Source organism: Emys orbicularis, chromosome 15 (genome assembly GCF_028017835.1).
Source record: "Emys orbicularis isolate rEmyOrb1 chromosome 15, rEmyOrb1.hap1, whole genome shotgun sequence".
NCBI classification, from domain to species: Eukaryota; Metazoa; Chordata; order Testudines; family Emydidae; genus Emys; species Emys orbicularis.
The window spans coordinates 17833677-17856307 of NC_088697.1; the positions used below are offsets into that span (position 1 = coordinate 17833677).

The window sequence follows — 22631 nt, forward strand, 5'->3', positions numbered from 1 at the left end:
GGGGGGCCCAAAACTGGACACAATACTCCAGACGTGGCCTCACCAGTGCCAAATAGAGGGGAATAATCACTTCCCTCAATCTGCTGGCAATGCTTCTACTAATGCAGCCCAATATGCTGTTGGCCTTCTTGGCAACAAGGGCACACTGCTGACTCATATCCAGCTTCTCATCCACTGTAATCCCCGGGTCCTTTTCTGCAGAACTGCCGCTTAGCCAGTCGGTCCCCAGCCTGTAGCTGTTCATGGGATTCTTCCGTCCTAAGTGCAGAACTCTGCACTTGTCCTTGTTGTACCTCATCAGATTTACATAAGTCCTAATAATTATTTGACCCTCTAATGTAACTATAAATGTTTTCCATATCCATGTAAACATTCAGTTCTCTAAATATTGAGTCCTGCTAAGCTCTTGGCCTCAGTGATATCTCGTGGCAGTGAGTTCCATTGTTCAGTTATGCTGTGGGGTAACAGTGCACTTTACCCTGTCACTGTGCCACAGGCTGTGCCTGGAAGTTGGTGTCCTGGCACTCTCGGTGTAGATTTAGGTAGCATCTGTAGCCTGTGTGGAGGGCTGCAGCCTGTAAGGAACTCCATCACGTTCTCCGGGACAGTAACTGGGCAAAGTCCGTTGGGCATTGCCAGGTGGCTCGCTAACCTGCTGTGACATTATATGATTAAAATATGACCATGTAGATCATTGTTGCTACCACGGTTACATAATTGCAACAAATCTTGTACAAAATAGGTCACATAAGGTGTCAATGGAAACGTTATGATTCGCGGAATATGATTATCCTATTTGTATGCATGTATCGTTGTTGTGTCTGACGTTACGAATATTGACTATGTACCTGTATTTCAAATGTGTTTGCTCCTGGGCAACACCCACAGGGTATCAAGTATCAGAGGGGTAGCCATGTTAGTCTGGATCTGTAAAAAGCAACAAAGAGTCCTGTGGCACCTTGTAGACTAACAGATGTATTGGAGCATAAGCTTTCGTGGGTGAATACCCACTTCGTCAGATGAAGTGGGCATTCACCCACGAAAGCTTATGGTCCAATACATCTGCTAGTCTTTAAGGTGCCACAGGACTCTTTGTTGCTACCCACAGGGTAGTTTGCATCCACTCTAGCCAGCACATTGTGAAGGGACTATTCTAGTTGATGGCCCATCAACAGACACAAGACCATGGAAGAAGCTTATTCCCGCCTGCTGGACTTTCTAGCTAGAATATGGGCAATGGCTCTGCTATGACTCATCGAAGCATGCAAGGGCATGTGACTAGATCATGTGGTACTGAACTCCATCGTGTGCCTGTGCTTTCCCACAAACTGTGCTGAAGGCTTTGCTTGGAACAATGAGTTTCCCTCCACATGGCAGAAGCTATAAAAGGCCCTGCAAGCATCTCCATTGTTCCTCTTTCCTGCTCTGATCATTTGGACTATGGACTTATACTGATGGGAGCATTCTAACCCAGGGACTGAGAATCTTCCAGTGATTTGGGAGCAACCAGAGACTTGACTTAAGCCAGCAGTTTATGCCATCACTGCTTCAAGCCTGATCCAATTATTGATATGCAATTATTGTATGTACTTGATTCCTTTAACCAATTTTAACTCTCACCTCTTTCTTTTTATAAATAAACCTTTAGATATTCGATACTAAAGGATTGGCAACAGCGTGATTATGGGGTAAGATCTGAGTTATATATTGACCTGGGTATGTGGCTGGTCCCTTGGGATCAGAAGAACCCTTTGGTTGATGAAATTGGTTTTAAATAACTACTCATCATTGTCTAGTGTCTGGGTGTTGAACCAAGGACTGGAATACCTAAGGAGGTTGCATTTCTGACTTCTTGTTGTCCAGTGTTGTGAGTCAGTTTACTTTTGTTGCTGGTTTGGTATATCTTGTGGGAGAATAATCACCAATTAGGGTTGCCAACTTCCTAATCGCACAAAACCGAACACCCTTGCCCCACCCTCTGCCCCAAGGCCCAGCCCCTTCTCCAAGGCCCTGCCCCCCACTCACTCCATCCCCCCCTCCCTCTGTCGCTCGCTCTCCCCCACCCTCACTCACTTTCACTGGGCTGGAGCAGGGAGTTGGGGTCTAGGAAGGGGGTGAGGGTTCTGGCTGGGGGTTCGGGCTCTGGGGTGGGGATGAGGGGCTTGGGGTGCAGAAGGGGGCTGGGGTTGAGGGGTTTGGAGTGTGGGAATGGGTTCCAACCTGGGGCAGGGAGTTGAGGTGCGGGAGGGGGTTCAGGGTGCGGGCTCCATCCTGGCAGCGCTTACCTCAGGTGGGTCCCGGCTACTAGGCACAGGGGTAACCTGGCGGCTCCGCACACTGCCCGCACCTGCAAGTGCTGCCCCTGCAGTTCCCATTGGCCACAGTTCCCAGCCAAAGGGAGCTGCGGAGCCGGCGCTCGGGGTAGCGCGCAGAGCCCTGTGCCTAGGAGCCGGACATGCTGGCCGCTTCCAGGAGCTGCGTGGAGCCAGGGCAGGCAGAGAGTCTGCCTTAGCCCCGCTGCACCGCTGACCAGACTTTTAGCAGCCCGATCAGCAGTGCTGACTGGAGCCACCTGGGTCCCTTTTCGACCGGGCATTCCGGTCAAAAACTGGATACCTGGCAACCCTGGTTTTGGGGGGGTGTCTGCCCTATTTCTTAGCCGTTTGTCCTGAATTTGGTATTCTCAAGTGTGACCCACCGAGGCACGGTGAAACCTGCCCCAATGGTTCCGGTGTGCAGCTGCAAAGGCCGATGGCTCACTGTTTGTTCCATGCACACTATGGGTTGCATGAGCTGGGACGGATGCAATATTCTGTTGCTTGTGCTCAAGCCAGCTCTAGATTCTGTTGGACCTAAAAGCGGTTCTGCTTTGCACAGTGGCACTGTTTGTGTCTCTGCCGCCACCTCAGATGTGCTCTGCTGACAAGTAAAATGAAGCACCGTAAACTCCTCCGGGGAGCTCATGCTGGGCTCTCTCCTTCAGCACCAGTAAAATAGCTTCCACAGACTAGCTCTAGCCCTCACGCCCCCTCTGCCACTGCCTCACGCGTTGGTAAGCGAGTGGCGCTTAGCGTCTGCCATTTCACAAGGACAGGCAGCATCTCGGGCTCAGCGCCGGGTTGCCTCGGCTTTGCTAACAAGCTGAGAATATTTCTGTCACGATGTCAGCTGGGTTTGAAGGGGCTAAGATGCAGGGAATTTACAGAGCAGAACCACGTGTTCATGTCATGGAAGATGATGTGTAAAGCCTTATTTACTCCACTTCAGTATTCTTCTGAGTTGTCAATCTGTGATGTAATTAACAGCCCCTCTAGATGGAGGGTTCCTGGACTGGGAGGTTCCTCCTCTTTAACTGGGAATTCCTGTGTAACGATTAAAGTTAATTCTATTATGAAATAAATTCTGTGCCTTTGTCTAGTGTGATGTAAATTATTGAAACTACAACTAATAATAAAGGGTTGGATTTGATTGTGCTTTTGTAACAGTTGATCTCATTTATTTCCTTATGGACGATTCCTTTTCTCGCTGGCTTTTTTTGAATTGGTTATATCCAGAGCTTGTACATGCAGGTCTTTTGGGGACAGCATTTCCATTGACTTGGGTGGAAGTGAATATTAGTTATTTGCATTGCAGTGAGGTGGAGGCCCCAGATGAGAGCAGCGCCCCCTGCTGTTGGACACTATACACATGCACAGAAAGACAGCCCCGGTCCAACAATCTTCCAATCTAAGCAGAGAAGCAGACCAATGGTGGAAGACAGTATCACCCTTATTTTATAGCTGGAGAACTGGGGCACAGAGATTAAGGGCCACGTTCTCCACTGGTCAGCGCCCAGCATGTACAGCTCTTTGGAAACTGCCCACTTACTTAGGTGCATCAATGGGAGCTGAATACTTCTGGAAATCTGGCCCCATGTGGTGCCCACAGTCACTCAGGGTGTCTGTGCCAGGCCTTGGACCCGGCTCTCCTGAGTCCCAGTCTAGTGCCTTACCCACCAGACCTTCCCCCTGCTGGATCCTATGACTTTAAGAGCAATGTCCACCAGGCTAGATACAAGAAGCAACATGTCACTCTTCGGTTCTGTCTCTTCCCCACCAAGCGCTGACCCCAGTGCCACCATTTTATTCTCTAGGTTAGTGAATAAAAGTTCTTGCTTTAAAGTATTTCTGAGTGCAAAGAGAGGGCAGCAAACCCACTGCCTGCTAAAACCCAACTGCCGAGAGCTGTGAATGCCAGCCCCTGCCACCGGAGAGCCCACCCAGTTAGAACCCCAAGGGCTCCCACTCCATTGTGCGGAGTGGCCTGCTCTTAGTGGCATCCTGTGGGCCCGTCTCCCCCCGTTTCCTCAGCCCTGGCCGCCCAGCTGCCTGGCCAGCCCTCTCCTGCTGGTAACTAGCTACCTATGGTACTTACATGGCCCCTCTTACCTGAGTACTTGAGCCTCTCACAGGTCTTTAATGGGGTTATCCTCCCACCACCTCAGCACGGCAGGGCAGTGCTGTTAACTCCGTTGTAAGCTGCACAGACAATGGCAGAGCAGGGACCTGCAAATCACTGGCTAGCACACTAACCCCTGGCCCATCTTCCCTCACTAGCAGCACCTGTTCCCTGGTGTTTCCTCTTCACCTTCCCTGACATCATTCTGGGATGTATTAGCAGGAGTATGTGAGCAAGACACGAGAAGTAATTCGTCCGCTGTACTCTGCGCTGATTAGGCCTCAACTGGAATATTGTGTCCAGTTCTGGGTGCCACATTTCAGGAAATATGCGGACAAATTGGAGAGAGTGCAGAGAAGAGCAACAAAAATGATTAAAAGTCTAGAAAACATGACCGATGAGGGAAGACTGAAAAAATTGAATTTGTTTAGTCTGGAGCAGAGAAGACTGAGAGGGGACATAACAGTTTTCAAGAACATAAAAGGCTGTTACAAGGAAGAGGGAGAAGAATTGTTCTTCTTAAACTTGGAGGATAGGACAAGAAGCAGTGGGCTTAAATTGCAGCAAGGGAGGTTTAGGTTGGACACTAGGAAAAACTTCCTAACTGTCAGGGTGGTTAAGCACTGGAATAAATTGCCCAGGAGGTTGTGGAATCTCTATCATTGGAGATTTTTAAAAGTAGGTTAGACAAACACCTGTCAGGGATGGTCTAGATAATACTTAGTCCTGCCATGAGTGCAGGGGACTGGACTAGATGACCTCTCGAGGTCCCTTCCAGTCCTATGATTCTATGACATAGCAGTAGCTCTTCATGGAGGCAGTTGTGCTGACCCCTGCTTCTTGTTTCCAGCTGCTTTTAAAGCCTGACACCTACAGCTGGCAAGGGAGTGAGCCAGGACCATGTGCCCGGCCAGCTGGGTTGTAGTCCCCAGTTTAGGGCTGGTGGGTTCTAGTCTAGCACAATACTATCCTTCAGAGCAGCCTGCTTCCGCAGAATCCAAACGCCTTTAAAGCAAGAGCAATACACGGCCTTTACTTTTTAATTATGAACCATTTTCCATTTCCTCTACTTAATTTTGAATATGCCTTCCTCAGCCCCCTGGGCCCGCTGGTACTCTCACTTCCTGTGGGGAAAGTAACTCCACTGAGATCATTTATGCTAGAGGAAATCAGGAGTATCTCCTCTGGCAGCCATAGTTACACTGGGGTAGAACTGCTATAAAACCAGAATTGGGCCCCACAGCTGCACTGGAGCAGCTGGACCCAAAAGAATGGCAGGGTGAGGATTACACTGGTCCAGATAAAAACCAGTTTCATGGGCGCTGATCAATGGATCTGACAAATAACTAGAGTCATGAACAGTTTCAGCCATGATTACATGGGTGGGATGAGTGCAGAGCCGATCCTGGAGCAGTAGCTGAGTGTAGGGCTGTGGCCTGAATTCACCCCATGGATTTGATTGTTACATTTGTTAGTCGTCCTCTAACATCTTGTCATCTTTCAGCAGGGGAGCTGTGATCTTCCCATCCCTGCTCAGCAATCTGTCAGGGTCCTTCACTCAGGCAGAGCCAGGCAGGCTGGGCTTGGGGCCAGCATTTCTTTTAGCTTCTCCTGTGGGTTTCATGTCTAGATAAGGGGAGCAAAGAGAAAGTCACCAGTGTATGTGGGTGATAGAAATAAAGGGGAAAGGGAGAGCCCTAAGGGATGTGACCAGCCTCACTAGAGCAGTAGCTGTGGCACCTGCTCCCCACCAGCCTAGCCCTCCCATCCCCCTGTCTCAGACAGTCGGGATACACTCTTTGCTGCAGGGATTGCTGTAGCAGAAGGGTCCAGCTAGGTTGGTACCCTTTGTCCAAGCGTGGCCACTTTGCGGGGCTCCAGGAAGAGGCAGAATGCCCCCCGCTTCCCTCATTTCCTATCCCCCATGGAGTCAGTTCTTTGTGTAACAAAGGAGGGAATTTTCTCCAGCTCCAGCTGACACTAATGAGCACCCATACTAAAACACGAAGATGGCTGGCTCTTGGCATTTGCTCATAGCCAGCAACAGGGACATACTACACTTGTATCATATCCAGCGGCAGTGAGTTCCACCGCTTAATTATACATTGTACCCAGTTTCCTTTTATCCATTCTACATTTCTTGCTTTTTGCCACTGCGTGCCCTTTGTTCTCTTACAGGATGCTGAGATGGGGAAATGGGGCACCCTCTCCCCCCTTCATTATTTCATTCAGCTAAAGGTATCAGGGGATCTCCTTCTATTCTCTTTCCAGCAAAGCAGTCCCAGGTTTTTAGTGCTCCTGTTCCCTTCCACTCAGCTCCAACTCCCTTCTCTACAGTCTGGTTCTCCCCGCTGATGGGATCCAGCCCCTTGGTCACAGTTTGAAGAGTGACTGTTCTCTCTAGCCACCCTCACAGCTGTTACGTGGCCTCCAGGGGTCGCTCTGTACTATGGCACTGCTGTAAGGGCATCGGGAAGCTCCCTTAGCGCTAACTCATAGTCATCCCTGCTGCCTGTGGATAATCATTGAGCGAAGGAAAGAGCAACAAGGTATCAGGCAGGGATAGGATTTGAACCTGGGTCCCCCACATCCCAGGGGAGTGGCCTATAAGGGAGGCATGGCTGCTGGTAAGGGTTGGGCTGCCCCTCCAGGATGTTTCTAGCCATAAGCATGGCTGATAGCTACACCATGTCCAGGTGACTCCTCTGAGCCCCCAGGCTCCCCCTGCCTGCCGTGCTCTGCTGCACTCCCCTCTTGAAAGGAAGGGAGGCATGTTTGTTGCTTGCTGGTCATCCAGGAGCCAAAGCAGCTGTTACTATGGTGACTGGGCTGATCATACTCAGCATGGCCCTGGTGTTTTTCAGCCAGAGATCTCAGGGCACGGCCTAAAGGGGGATAAGGATCATGCTCCCCATTTTACAGAAGGCGAGACTGAGGCACAGATGAGGGGGGGGGGGAAATCATACAGCCAATAATGGCAGAACAAGGACGAGAACCCAGGAGTCCTGGTTCCTAGGCCTGGGTTCTAACCCAGGACTGTATTGTCAGAGTGAGGGGGATGGACCGTCGATCAAGGCAGCAGCCCTGAGGCACAAAGGACAGCTCCTGTCAGTGGGGACCAGCTGCCTGCGCTGTACCCAGACAGGCCAAAGGAAGTAAATTCAAGCTGTGCTAGAGCAGGAGGTCGGTTTACAGCCACGCTCCGTTCCCTCCCCCAGAGCACGAGCGGCCAGCCAGGCGTGGCCCAGTAGCGCACCCCACATGGTGCAGGAGCCAGCGAGCAGAATGGGGGCTGGGGAGAGAATTGGGAGAGAAGCGGGCCTGGAAATCAAAGAGCTCAGACCAGACAGCAGCTGCCCCAGGGGGGTGTGGTGGGAACAAGACAAGAGGTGTGTCAGAGGCCGCAGGTGCCTTTCGCTGGCCCAGCAGAGAGACACCGATGTGCCTGGGAGACTTGGCTGAACCGTCCCGCCTCGGCAACGTTTGCTCAGGGCACAGGGGAGCCCAGGCAGGAACCTGGGTTTACAGCCAAACAGCTAACCGAGACCCTTCGGTGACCCAGGAGAAGCAGGGGCACAGGGCTCCAAGCTGCTGCCCCATGGCCTGTGGGGTCTGACCCCCAGCAGTGGCCCCCAACGGGCGGAGCTTCGGCTCCCTCTGAGCCTCGCAGGCAGCCTGGCTTTTAAGCTGCCAGCTCTCCAGTGAAGCTGGTTCAACTGTTACTATGGCAGCCACCCACCCACATGCAAAATCCAGACAGCCGCAAAATCCCGGCTACCATGAAGCATCCGCGACCTAGAAAGGTCCGGTTTGGACCTTCCGCACCAAGCCAAGAGGGGTCCCGTTATGCCCTGCAGTGGCTGGTTGCACTCTTCAGGGTTGGTCTGTGGCACACCACAGGTTCATTACTATTGCAAAAGAAAAATTGGGGAACATGAGAAGGGCCGAGGGTTGTGGGGGGCAGACAGGTTCCCCCCTCTGCACAGAGCTGGGCAGATCCTGGGGATATTCCCGGGGAGTTTTCTGGGCCTACCCTTGTGCCCCCGGCGTGTTTGTGTTCTACAAATATCCCAAGCAGCTTTTACCCACCAGGAGCAAGTTCCACAATTGGAAGAGTAGCTCACGCTCCGACATGGCTAGTCACAGAAGTCATCCAATCGGGGAACAGAAAGAAGATCACATGACTTACGTAACTAACATGCACTTTGAATTTTGCATTCTTAATGAGCTGCTGAGGAACGCCCTGCAATCCGGTAAGAAACATGGTTCTTGGGGGAGTGCCCAGAGGCGCCGAGCAGAACGTATGCCCCACACAACACCCTGCCCCCCAGCTCATCCGAGCGAATAAAGAAAATTGGGATATCACCAAATACACTCGAGAGCTTTGCAGGTTTCCAGCAGACGGGGTATTCACCACTCACCTGGCTCTGCCAGCAAGGCTAGAAGCAGCAGAGGGATAATTGGGGTGGTGCAGGGGGAGAGGAGAAGTAATGAGATGCAAGTAAGGAGAATTGAAGATGACAGTCAAGAAAAGATCAGCGCCTGTAAACTCTGGAATATTCCCCCGAAGGAAGTGACGGGAGCCTCCTTGCCCAAGATACTTAGAACTAGGCTGAACGGGGCATGGAGGATCACCGAGTAGGAAGCTCTCCTGCCATGGCAGGCTGGCTACAGGCTAGGTGACCAGGTAAGATTTGTCCTGCTCTGACTTTTAGCAGGGGGAATAGAGGCGCTTTGCCAGCACTGTGTCGATTTTTCATCAACTTCCCAGTCCCACTGAGATTTCCATGCTTTGATTGAAAGCAACCCAGAGGGAGGGAGGAAGGTTCCATTCGTCTCTTACCCAGGATCTCGCTGCTTGGAGGAGGAGGAGGGTTTCCTTCGGCCCCTGCAGCGCAGGCCGGGTGTTTCGGTTTGGACGTCTCCAGGCCGGCGAGGAGGGTCATGAAATCCACCACGGTGTCGATGTGCTGTGGGCTGGAGGTGACCTCCCTCAGCGCGCACACCGCGTTCAGCCTGCTGAAAGACTTGAGCTCCGAGATATTGGCCTGCAGGAACAGGAGGAGGATGTTCAGGTCGTTCAAGGGGCAGGTCAGCATCTTCCTGCTGAGGAGGTCGAAGGCAGGCAGCATCTCATAGATGGACAGGAGGCGCTTGTCCCACTGGAGGAGCTGCAGCATGTTGTAGATGACCACAGGCGCCAGGAGGACATAGACACCCCCGTTAGAGAGGCTGATCAGCTGGAAGACAGAGAAGAAGACCAGCTTGCAGGGAATCACATCGGGGACCTGGGGCTCATCCCGCAGGAGCCCTGTCTTGATGGAGCAGCTAAATTCATCTTGGAAAAAGACGTGGAGGTGGAGGAATCCCAGGTAGAAACAGGTAGCAGTGATGAGGAGCAGCAGCAGCAGGTTCCGCAGCAGGTAGGCGCCCACCAGGGAGTGCGAGCGCTGTTTGCAGGCCAGGTACCGCTCCAGCAGCGGGAACTCAAAGTACCGCTCCCTGCGGGCCCTGGGGGAGAGACAGAGGGGTAGTTGGGGCCAGTTCCTCAGCTAGGGTAAATCAGGTCACTTCACTGAAGTCAGCTGAGGACCAGCTGAGGACCTGGCCTGTAAATTCCACCTCTAGCGTTAAATCCCCGGGCCCCTGATGCCAAGGGGATGTAGTGCTGGATGGATCAGAACACTGCCCAATGCATTAACCAGAATCATAGAACCAGAGGGTTAGAAGGGACCTCAAGGGTCATCTAGTCTAGCCCCCAATGTGACCTGACGGGGGTGTGTGTGTGTGTTAATGAATCAGTTTGTTTATACCCAGAACATGTTTTGATCAACTTTTTTCTCGTCTGTAGCCAACACATTTTAAGTAATTTTATTTAATAAAAAGATCCGCTTTTAAATGCTGGTTTTGTGCATGTAATTGAATTTTAATTTCCACCCAAATGGAGCATGACGCAAATCACAAGGAAAAAATTAAATCCTCCTCTAGTCACTAAAAATTGCAGCATTCACCCTTTGCTAGCATAATCAAAATGCAGAAACTTAAGAAGCTGAAAAAACGTGTCTGGATAAAACGTAACCTCGTGGTTAGCAAAAAGTACCATGGGGTTTAGGGCAAAGGCTGTTATTTCAATCCACGTGTGAATGGCAACCCTCCAATGAGCATCAACCTTCCTTTAGGAAAATAACTCAGAAGTACAAAAGCAAAACAGGATTAAAATCGAGGCTTTAAATCAAGGTTTCCTGCCTGCTGATTTCCATCATGATTTAAATCAACCCCCCTCTCCCCTCCTCCCTTCCAGTAGATTAAATGCAGAAGATCTACATAAAGGGCCTGATCCTGCCCACAAGCCAATCCACCCCCCACCCCCCGCACCCCGTCAATGGGAGTTTTGCCTGCATACAGGCGGTGGGACCCTAAGGAAACCATAGAGATGAGCTTTGAAGTGCACCCAGCATAGGGTTGTCCATTACAGGAGCCCCCCCCACACACATCCCCTCCCACCATGGTTTCTGCAGCCCCCTGGCCCTCCACTATCAGCAGGAGCCACACTGTGCAGGCAGCTTATCCACAACTGCTTCCTGGAGAAGAAGCTAGAGTCACGGCTGCGGGGGTGAGAAGGGGGCAGGAGGCAGCGGGGGATGGGAGGAATCACATGTGGGGGGAAGGGGCAGTGGCCGTCAGCTGGGGCCCTGCACTGTTACCTCCTCGGGGGTCTCCTGACCCTAGGCCCGGCCCAGAGTGCTCTGTACCCCATTCACAGGCCCACCTCCAGCCCTGGGGCAACTCAGGCTCAGCCCCAGGTGGAGGGTAGCCCGTGCTGTGGATGGGATCAGACACACACATGCCGGACCAGATTGGACCACAGCCCCATGTGGGGTGGGGGCTTCCAGGCACAGATCTCATAGAATCATAGAATATCAGGGTTGGAAGGGACCTCAGGAGGTCATCTAGTCCAACACCCTGCTCAAAGCAGGACCAATTCCCAACTAAATCATCCCAGCCAGGGCTTTGTCAAGCCGGGCCTTAAAAACCTCTAAGGAAAGAGATTCCACCAACCTCCCTAGGTAACCCATTCCAGTGCTTCACCACTAGGGTGACCAGACAGCAAATGTGAAAAATCGGGACAGGTGGTGGGGGGTAATAGGAGCCCATATAAGAAAAAGACCCAAAAATCGGGACTGTCCCTATAAAATCGGGACATCTGGTCACCCTATTCACCACCCTCCTAGTGAAAAAGTTTTTCCTAATATCCAACCTAGACCTCCCCCACTGAAAGGAAAGGTCAAGGAGGGTCCTGAGGAGATGCCATCTGAAGTTGCAGGGGAATACCACAGGGGGAACAGTCCCTTTGCCTGACCAGGGACTTGAACCCTGGACCCTCAGATTAAAAGTCTGATACCCTGTGGAGAGCAAATCCTGCAGCCCATCCCAGGCCGCCACAGAGGGCTCTCCACAGGGGAGGGAGTGGGGGCCCGGGTTATAGGGATCCACCACCCAGCTCCAGTCTGTGTCACCTTCCCCTCAGAGCCCCTGCATGCTGAGGAACCCCCTCCCCACAACAGGGCGGGCCTGAGGGCAGTCTCGGTGAGGGAAGGTCCTGGTAGCATGGCCGTGGGGGAGCTGGGGCTGGGCAGGAACTCCAGTGCCGACAGGTTCGGGGGGCAGAGACCTGGCCTGGGGCATTGGAGGGCCCCTCCTGCCTGGACCAGTCCTAAGGACATTCTCCAAGGAGATCCCTCCACCTTGCCCCACTGCAGAGCTCTCTTGCCCTGGGTCTCCCAGGAAATGGGCTCAGTCAGACCCCTGCACCCGCTCCGGCAAGATGGTGGCTGAGGGACTGCGCACGCTGGGAGCGGGAGGAGGAACCCAAAGGGTCAGTCCTCAAGCCACTGACTCACTTCTCAAACTCCTCCCAGAAGAGCCGGGCATCCGTGCTGGCCTGGCGGACCTTCACCATATGCTGCACCAGGCGGATGGAGCGGTTGTAGGACTTGTCCAGCTCGTCGATGATGAAGAGCAGGTCGCTGTTCAGTGCGGGCGCGGCTGTGTATCGCCACAACAGGGAGGGCAGGTACATGGCCACCGCGATGAGCAGCAGGGAGTAGGGGAAGGCCTGGGCAAAGGACAATGCAATGGCTGAGACCAGCTCGACCGGCGAGAGTGAGAGCAGAACAGCGGTCAGAACAGACTATAACAGGAGCATAAAGGACAAGCCGGGCAGCAAGTCAGGGCCGTTCAGGGCTGCACATTCTACTCCTGAGGGCATTCTGCGCCAAAAAATTAAAAATTCTGCAGACAATGTTTTAAAATTCTGCAAACTTTTGCAAATTTTATTTGTCAAATACATTTGCAGGCTCCAGCATGGCAGTGGGGAGCACAGATCACTGGCTGCACAGAGGTGGGAGATCACTGTGCAGCTTCCCCCCGGGACACAGACTCAGCGGTGAGGCTGCACCTGACCCTGACACAGTGCAAGGACCGGGCCTGCCCCAGAAACACCTCAGGGCCCTGCCCCTCCATGCCAGGTGCACCAGGTGTGGGCAGGCAGGCTCAGCAAGTCAGGATCCAAGTGTGGAGGGGCTTAGTGTGGGGGGATCCAGGTGTGGGGTGAGACAGTTCTGTGTGGGATCCGGGTGCGGGGGGGAATCTGGATGCACAGGGGCTTGTTGGGAGCTTTTGGGTGCAATGGTAATGGGACTCTGCAGGGGGATCCAGGTGAAGGTGGTTGGGGATCAGTAGGAGAGGGTCTCCGTGTAGGGAGGATAGAACTTGGCAGAGGAGTCTGCGTGTGGGGAGCTCACTGGGGGCTCCAGATACTGGGAGTGTGGGGCTCAGTGGGGTGGGGATCCAGGTGCAGCTAGTTGGAGCTCAGTGGGGTGGGGATCCGGGTGGCTCATTGGGGTGTCCAGGTGCAGCAGGAGTGGGACTCATCATGAGGGGTTCTGATTGCGGGGGGGTGAGGCTCGGTGGGAGGGTCCGGGTATGAGGGCGTCTGGATGCATAGGGTTGGGCAGATGGGGAGCAGCTGTACAGAGATCCCTCCCCCTGCAGCTGAGGAGCAATGGGTGCAGGAAGCGGGGGTTGAGGGGAGTTTGCAGAGCTTCCTGCAGCTGGGGGAGAAATCTGGGGGTGGGTCTGACCAGCCGGGTCTTCCCCAGTCCCGCCCCCTGCTCCATAGTGATTTACTTGTCTGCGGGCTGCCCTGGGCACCCAAAACATACTGCTGGGGAGGGTCACATGACTGCTCTGTGGGGAAGCAAAGAAATCTGCGGGGGACATAAATTCTACGCATGGGCAGTGACACAGAATTCCCACAGGAGTAACATTCAGGAGGCAGGGAATGGCCAGGATAAGGCTGAACAGCAGATTAGGAGCTGCAGCCCTGAGGCCTAACCCCAGATATAATGATACCGAGCGATTACACAGCTCTTCCCACCTGACCATCTCCAAGTGCTTTACAATGGCTCATCCTCCCCATATTACAGATGGGGAAACTGAGGCATGGAGCAGGGTAGGGACTTGCTCTAGGTCCCACAGGGAGTCAGTGGCAGAGCTAGGGATTGAATCCAGTTATCCTTAGTCCCAGCCCAGTGCCCTATCCATTAGGCCTCCTTGGGGGGGGGGGGGGAAGCTGGACAGACCCAGGGGAACTTGAACCCCAAACAAGATTGCTCTCCAAATGAGCCTCACAGATCAGGACAATCCACTTGGCCCCTGGGAGCTGATGCAGGGTTTGCAGGGAAATAGAGGAGATCCTGGGTGGGGGATTCTTGGAAACGGCAGAGGTGGTTCTTGCTTCTACACAGAGGTGGTTTGTTCAGAAGCTCTGCCGGGGCTGCTCACAAACACACAGAAGTGGCATTGAGGCCTCTCTGCCCAATGAAGTGACCATGACCATTTCTTTGAGATCTGGACCTTGCACCAAGAGTCGCTGCCTTGTGACACCCAGGCTGGGTCCCTGCCATGGACTCTGCACGGGGCTGCCCCTGGTGACCACTCGGCAGTTTCAGCTGGTGCAGAATGGAGCCGCCTGGCTGATGGGCAGAGCTGGCTGCAAGGAGCACGCTACAGCAGAACATAACCACACCGACCCCCTAGTCACTTCTGGACCCATTTGGCCTCGATCCCACAAGCCCCCGGTGGCTGGAGCCTGCCTGTCAGGTACAAATCTCCCTGCCGCATGCCAGGGCCATGATGGAGATCAGCAGGATTCCACCGGCTGGGGCTGAGGGCAGGGCTTCCTGCTCTGGGGCAAATTGGTCTGGCAGAGCCCCTTAGGGTGCAGTGCAAAGGCCAGCCTGTCCCTCTCGCCTTTGGCTGACGGGGGGCGGGGAGCACTTTATCCTGATGAGTTGGGTTCTTCACCTGGGTCCCTTGCCCACCCGAATGCCACTGGCCCTGGAGACGCTGCATCGGGGGCTGATTTTCAGCCCCTTGAACTGCAGAGCTCCCCTAACCCATCAGCCCCGCTACCTTGAGAGTCCAGAGGGATTTGGCTGTAGTGTTTCCAGCAGCATCAAATTCATAATGGATCAAGGAATCCCAGCAAGACGTATCAACGTATGCAGACTGCTTCCCTGTGAAGTTGGCGGGCGAGAAACAGCTGATCTGGGTCCCTGGAACAGAGCACGAGTGGTTACAGCAAGAGGCAGGGAGGAGCTGCTGGACCCACAGGTGGGGATTCCACCCACCACCATCCCCACTAACGCGAAACCCGGCTGCTCTGGAATCTCTGCGGTGAATGTGTGTCCAGCAGCCCCGTTCCAGCCCACTCCCCTCCCAGCCTGCAGCCACCCCGGCTACACTGCCCCTTCTGCTATGCAGTGTGGATAGCACCCCCTTGTGGGCAGCACCCCCTTGTGGGCACGGAGCAGCCAGCAATTCCGTGCTGTCAGCGCCGCCTGGGATTGCATGGGCCTCAATTTTAAACTCAGTGACAACACAGCAACATCTCTGCTGGCTGGGGTCATGCTGCCTGATTCCCTGCAGGCTGGAGCTGTGTGTTGTCCACACTCCTCCCAGCTGCCTTGGAACTACACATAGGCGCCGACTCCGTGGGTGTTCCGGGGCTGGAGCACCCACGGAGAAAAATTAGTGAGTGCTCTACACCCACTGGCAGCTCCCCATGGCCCCGCCCCACCCCCCTGCTCCAGCTCGTCTCCGCCTCCTCCGTGAGCATGTTGCCGCGTCCTGCTTCTCCACCCTCCCTCCCAACGCTTGCGCCGTGAAACTGCTGTTTCGCAGAGCAGGGAGGGAGGGGGGAGGAGGGAGAACACGGCGCGCTGGGCGAAGAGGCGGGGCTGGGGCAGGGATTTGGGGAAGGGATCCAATAGGGGCAGGGAAGGGGCGGAGTTGGGGCGGGGACTTTGGGGAAGGGGTTGGAATGGGGGCGGGGCCAGGGGCATGGGGGCGCGAGCACCCACCGGCGCCGCAGAAAGTTGGCGCCCCTGGGGTATCCCCTCCCTCCCTGTCTCCCAAACAGCCCATGTAACACAGTCGGCTGGGCACAACTCGTCTTGCCCTGGCCCAAAAAGGTGAGAGAGTCCCTGTGGCAAAGGCTCCTGCCAGCCCAGGAACAGCCTCACTGGCAAAGCCAGGCTTGGCAGGAAAGTCTGGCTCCAGCCAGCACTGAGAATTGAGCAGTACGATACGAGCGGTTCAGCGCAGCCTCGCTGAGCTCGTATACTGCCGTCCTGCCTGCAGCCACACCAATGCCCCCCTACACCTGTTCAGTTGCAAGGCACTCTGGGTACTGTCCCCACCAGGGCCGGCTCCAGGCACCAGCCGACCAAGCACGTGCTTGGGGCGGCACCTTGGGGCAGGGCAGCGCTCGATTTTTTATTTTATTTTATTTTATTTTGGATTCGGAGGCGCGGCGCTCGGAGGGGGGGCGGGGGCTTCGGGCGGCGTGGTGCTCAGGGGGGCGGGGCTTCGGGCGGCGTGGTGCTCGGAGGGCGGGCGGGGGCTTCGGGCGGCGTGGTGCTTGGGGGGGCAGGGCTTCGGGCGGCGTGGTGCTCGGGGGGGCGGGGTCTTGGGGGGGCGGGGGCTGGCGCGGTGCGGCGCTCGGAGGGGGGGCGGGGGCTTCGGGCGGCGCGGCCCTTGGAGGGGGGGAGGGCTTCGGGCGGCGCGGCGCTGGGGGGGCGGGGATTTCGGCGGTGCTCGCGGGGCGGGGTACGGCGGGGCGGCACTCTTCTTTTTTGCCTGGGGCGGCAAAAAAGTTAGAGCCGGCCCTGTACCCCACAAACCACTGCCCAGGGCAGGGGTGGCAGGGCAGGGGTGGTCTGGTGAGCTCCTATAGACCACTGGCTGAGGGATCCTTCTCTGCTCCCCCCTTTCCCCTGAGGCCATGCCCCCAGGGATTCCACTAACTCTTCTGACTCCATGTCACACTATGTGCTCAGACCGAGCCACAAGCTTGCTGGTGGGGTTGATGCAGCAGGAATGCAGCTACCCGACAGCCCTGCAGCCCCCAGCTCCCCATCCCTGCTCCAGGCCTGTTAGTTTTGGAGGGGGCCGGAGGAACTGGCAGCTACGGGTGGGTCACTAGCTGAGACGCCTGTTCTGCCAAACTCCAGGCAGCTCACCAGGCTAGACTTCGCTGCTGGTAAACGCAAGTGCAGTTGTTGGCTCAGGCCAGGCCAGCTAGAGTGACAGAACAAGGAGTAATGGTCTCAAGTTGCAGTGGGGGAGGTTTAGGTTGGATATTAGGAAAAACTTTTTCCCTAGGAGGGTGGTGAAGCACTGGAATGGGTTCCCTAGGGAGGTGGTGGAATCTCCATCCTTAAAGGTTTTTAAGGCCCAGCTTGACAAAGCCCTGGCTGGGATGATTTAGTTGGAGATTGGTCCTGCTTTGAGCAGGGGGTTGGACTAGATGACCTCCTGAGGTCCCTTCCAACCCTGATATTCTATGATTCTATGCTTTAGCTGCCATCTTGCCCAAATCATGATTTAGGTTTGGACGGGGCTATCAAGCATTTGCTAATGAAGGCATTTGAGATAATCCTGTCCCTGAAGACGATGAGTTCATTCCCGTAACACCATGTTCTGGTGCTTTACATACACACAGAGTTAGCCACAGCTCTAACACCGTGAATAGCCTACAGAAGGTAGAGAGCCCATCAACTAGACTATTTCAATGTCCATTCAGGAGACTAATAACCTGGTGGCACCTCAATCTATGTTATAATCAAGGAACAAGCCAGCAAAAACACATCTATTTTATTCTCTCCGACTCCACCCGGCCTCCTGAACATTAAGTCCAAGAACAAATTTCTGAGGCAGGATGGAAATTACATCCACAAACCTCACATTCTCCGGTCAGACATACACAAATAGCCCCACAAACACACGTGTCCTCTGCTCCCATGACTAGAGACCAAAGCTTTCCTGGCAGAAACGTTAAATCACTGGCAACACAGGAGCTTAGATTCACAGATTTTAAGGCCAGAAGGGATCTCTCCTGAATAACACAGGCTTGTTACCCCTGTATTGAGCCCAGTGACTTGTGTTTGGCTAAAGCATCTTCCAGAAAGCTGTCCAGTCTTGATCTGAAGACTAGAGAATCCACCACTTCCCTTGGTAGTTTGTTCCAGTGGCTGAATAGCATCCGGCCTCATACCTATCCCTACAGAACTCCAGCGGAACACCCCCATTCAATGAAGGTTCCCCACTAATAGCTACTTTTTGAGATCTGTCAGTTCGTTTCTAATCCATTTAATGTGTGGTCTATTGCTATTGTGGAGTGCTAAATTTTTTAAATTAGAATGTTGTGTGGTGCTAAGTCAAACACCTTACAAAAGTTTATTATAACTTACATACTTAGTTGGGCCATCCTGCTTGCTCTTTTTTAATATTAGCACAACATTAGCACTCTTCCAGTCTTCTTGAAGCCCCCAAGATTCTGAGATTTATAAAAAATTAATATCAGCTGGCCAGAGATCTTCTCAGCCAGCTCTTTTAGGACTCTTGGTTACAAGTTTTCCAGGCCTGCTGATTTTAAAGATTTTATCCCTAGATTTTCCACACTTCATAGCTTCTAATTTCTATCAATTGCTGTATATTTTCAGGATGACTGTTAGCCAAAGCTGCTCTCTTTCTCAATTGTGGAATCATGGCTTTTTGGCCAACTAATACATTCTTTTTAAAGAACTCCCAGTTTTCAGTCAGAGTTTTCTAAGTTTTTCTTTCCAATGTCACTGATAATTTTCCTCAGTTTAGGGAAATGAGCCCTTTTGAAACACCAAGTGTTTCTATTACTGATTGGGACTGGCCTCTACTTGCTCATATCAAATGTAATCAGCTCCTGATCACCACCCCCTAGACAACCACCAACTTCAGTCCAGTGGTAATTCATCTTTAGTCATTAGAATGAGTCCAAATACAGTTACCTGGTGTTCGATGCAACACCCTTTGTGTTAGAACATCATCACCCATAAAAGAAGCTAATGATATTTTACTACTGGCTCCATGAGACCTCCAGCAGATGTCTCCCAAATTGAAGTCTCTCATAAGACCACAACTTTTCTGTCCACACAGTACAGTAAGGTTGATCCAGGGGTTGCTCCCCTGGTCCAGCCTGCCTTGTATTCATTCTCTGACCAGAACCATAACTTGTAGAAGTTAGTAAAAAATCATCCTGATAGTTAATTACATAGCAATATGCATTTGGGAATATTTCTTCATCGTCCCAGCTAAGCAGTGGTTGGCTTCTGTCATGAGATGAGTATCCCTCATAAATGTCTCTCCCAGCAGGTCTAATTGTCGAGGATATTCTTAATATTCAGGGAAACGTCTAACCCTGTTTTGGAAGACGCTTAGCAGGTTTCCTCTCTAACATCATGTGGAGGGGAGTTCCATAGGCTAAACACACATTGTGTAAATAGGCATCTCCCTTTTGATTTTACTAGATGCTCTCTCTCTTCCAGGAGCAGCAACTGAACCAACAAAGGGGACTTAAGAAAGATTGTGACATAACTCCCTTATCTACCCCCCCCCCCCCCCCCCAGCAAGAACACAGGGCATGTAGCAGTGGGATGGACAGAAAGAGGTAGAAAGCAAGGAAGCCAGACTAAAGCCTCTGAAGGCAGAAACAGATCATCCTCCAAGTCCATGTTTAGCTTGAGGTTAAGATGCATCCAATTGTGTTATCAATTAAACTTTGTGTAATAGGATCCCAGGCCAAGTCCTATAACTGGGGAAAGAAGAGTCAATTCAAGCACTGTCAGCATCCCAGTGCTGGCTGGGCTGGCTCTCCAAGGGGCTGCAGGGACAGAGAAAACCACAGCCTCCGAGAACATCCAGGGGCAGGAGAGAGAGAGAGGAGTGAGCGAGACCACCCATAACGCAGGCGACCAGCCAGTGAGGTGCAATTCCAACCACATCAGCACAAGAACTGGGAACTCCCAGGAGAGAGCAGCAGCCGTTGTTTTTGTCAGAATTGTGGCAAGTTATGTCCAAGGTTATATGCTGGCTAAGGAGCGGTCCCACCACCACCACCAGCAGAACCCTACTTAGATCAGAAGCTCTTTGGGGCTTCCAGTTCTCTTGGCACAGTGCCTTGCACCATGGGGCCCTGGGCCATGACTGGGGCTCCAAGGCACTATTGCAACACAGATGATAAAAACCACAGACTCTCCAGGGGAGCACAGAGTGTTCACAGGAACATAGGAACTGACAGTCTGGATCAGCCCGAGATCCATCTAGCTCAGTGGCCTGGCTCGGACAGCGACCAGAACCAGATTCTTCAGATGGAAGAACCTTGCAGTGGCAGATGTGGGACAGTCAACACCCCATTAAGGTCTCACCCTAACCCCTAGTACTTAGAGGGTGGAGCAGGTACTGAAATAGCACAAGGTTTTATCGTCCTTCTGAAACTCTTCCACACCCTCAGAACTCTGACTAGTTCCCCATAAACACCCCCTCACTCCTTGAACCTTCCATGTACCTGTGATGCATCAGCAGAACTAGAGCCAGAGGAAGCCAGTGGGGTCTGTGCTGCATACCCTGCTCCTTCCCTAGATCTTTCTACCCTTAATGCTGATCTAAAACCAGTCCTGATAACACACCACCCTGCAACTTACCTGTGGAAAACTCCCGCGCGAACGCCAGGGACACCAGGAACAGGGGCAGCCCCACCGTGACAAACTTCACAACGCGGTCGCTCGGTAACTCCAGGCGAAGGCCTTTGGCTCGGGAGCCGCTCGGTTCCGGGAGCAAAGCATCAGAGAGCATGTACTCGGCCGCCGTGTGTGCGATAGACATGACTCCGGGAGCAGAGAAGACGCAGCTGCTGGTGTTGTTTATGGCTTGATCCCGGCCGAGCGGTAGCTAGCAGGGCATGAGCACTTGTGGGGTTGAAAGCTGTATTTGCCCAGCATTATGTACCGGGCTGTGGTAAATGACAGCCCAGGCAGTGCACCATGTGCATTGCTAATTACAAGGGAAGCCTTTTCTCTAGGAAAGTTACAAATAGCCTTCCCTCAAATAGAGCAGCCAGAGTCGCCGCAGGAGGGCCGCACTGATTGCTGGGCCCTGGCGTGCCTCACCCAGCCACAGGCAACCCCACGAAAGGCTGCGTCCTTGTGGTTTTACAGCCCTCTCTCATAAACAGATTTATTTCTAGCAGCGATTTTAAGGGGCGTGGGGCTGCTGGGCTATTTTCGCATCCAGTAATGAGCAGGAGGGTTGGCAGGGAGGCACGATCCCACCCCCAGCTCCCATGCCTGGGGGGTGGGGGATGCACGCACGTGTCAGCTGTAATGACCTCTGACACTCGCTGCGAGGTGAGTGATTCTCAGCCAGGCGGATCCCCAGCCCTGTGGGCAGCCATTAGTGGCACGCTACAGAGAGGCCTTTCTAGGGCCTGACACCGCCCCGGGCACTGCAGGGCTGCAAGGCGAGGATGGTAGGTGTTAGACCAGGCCAAGCCCCAGACTCCAGTAGACACTCACATGTGCACCTACCTGAGGGAAGGGACACCACTGTGCTGTTCAGGGGAGACGCTGCTGAGTACAAGAGCTGACGGCCCCTCAGGGCAGGCAGAGAGGAGCAGACAAGGAAACCTTACGGATCTGCAGATCTAGTGCGTAGGGCAGATTTTCAAAGGTATCGAGGTACCTCACTCTCACCGATTTTTAAACATCTTTAAAAATCTGGGCCTTGGTGCCTGTCGACGCCCCTCCAGGTCCAGCCTCTTCTCCAGAGCCAGCAGCCTTTGACCTGTGACTCTGCCTCTAGAGGTCCCAGTGGGGTCTTTTCCACACCGTTTCCTCCTGCTCGTTGCATGGGCAGTTGTACTCTTTCAGGGACAGTAGCCCCGGTAGCAATCCCACTGCCCGCTCTCCCTGCTCAAGTGGCCCATGCCTGACCCAACTTGGTGCAGCACTCTGCCTAGGTAAGTTCAGTGGCAGGTCCCTTGCTCCCTCACCCTCATCCTGGGAAGAGCCCCACCCCCAACCAACCACTCCTTTATAAGTTGACCTGCTTGCTCAGGAGTTTGCCCCTATCCCATGGCCAAACCTTGCTGAGCCTCCCCCCATGCAGGCTTGTCAGAGGCACTTGAGTGTAAAAGGCTCCCGTGCTTGTGCCCCTGGGCTCACTTAGAAGGCCTCTCTGGTTCAGGGCCGGCTTTAGGAAGTGCGGGGCCCAATTTGAACATTTTCGGCGGGGCCCCGGCAGGGATGACTAAAAAAAAAAACCACGTTAAAAAAAACCCTTTAATTTCTTCCATGTATTATTTACTTTCCATAACTATATAAATAATAACAAAATTCTATATTACGTACATTGCGTAATGTATGCGGATGTATGTTAACCCTACCTAAAGTTCTTTTTTAAAAAGATGGGCCTGAACCAGAAATGAGCTCCGTTTCACATGTGTGGGTCCCCACCACTCCCTGGGGGTGTGCCAGGGTGACCAGATGTCCCGATGTTATAGGAACAGTCCCAATTTTGGGGTCTTTTTCCTATATAGGCTTCTATTACCGCCCACCCCGTCCCAATTTTTCACACTTGCTGTCTGGTCATCCTAGGGTGTGCACATGTGTGGGTCCCAGCTGCTCCCTGCCCCCCTCATTGAAGCAGGTATGCAGGGTTACTGCCCTGGGAACTGCAGGGCACCACTGGACATGGGTCTGGCTGGAGGCAGGGCAGGGGCTGACAGGAGGTAGGGGCTGGCTGCGGGCAGGGCAGCG

The 22631-nt window shown here is 53.4% G+C and overlaps 1 protein-coding gene across 1 annotated transcript; it reads right to left on the bottom strand.

The window, feature by feature from the left end:
* Positions 1–5995: 5995 nt before the first annotated feature.
* PANX3 (pannexin 3) lies at positions 5996–20700 on the bottom strand. Its single transcript, XM_065417043.1, has 5 exons — positions 20520–20700; positions 14914–15056; positions 12339–12553; positions 9281–9948; positions 5996–6063 (listed from the first exon to the last, which is right to left on the bottom strand). The coding sequence occupies exons 1-5, from the start codon at positions 20698–20700 to the stop codon at positions 5996–5998; spliced, it is 1275 nt and encodes a 424-aa protein (XP_065273115.1).
* Between the last annotated feature and the right edge of the window lie 1931 nt (positions 20701–22631).

Bases quoted from the DNA above. Each gene is read 5' to 3' on its own strand.
- PANX3 (XM_065417043.1), bottom strand. From the start codon at position 20,700: ATGTCTATCGCACACACGGCGGCCGAGTACATGCTCTCTGATGCTTTG. The intron at 15,057-20,519 runs GTAAGTTGCAGG...GCTCTGTTCCAG, and splicing joins CGCGCGGGAGTTTTCCACAG to GGACCCAGATCAGCTGTTTC. The intron at 12,554-14,913 runs GTAGCGGGGCTG...TCCTTTGCCCAG, and splicing joins AATCCCTCTGGACTCTCAAG to GCCTTCCCCTACTCCCTGCT.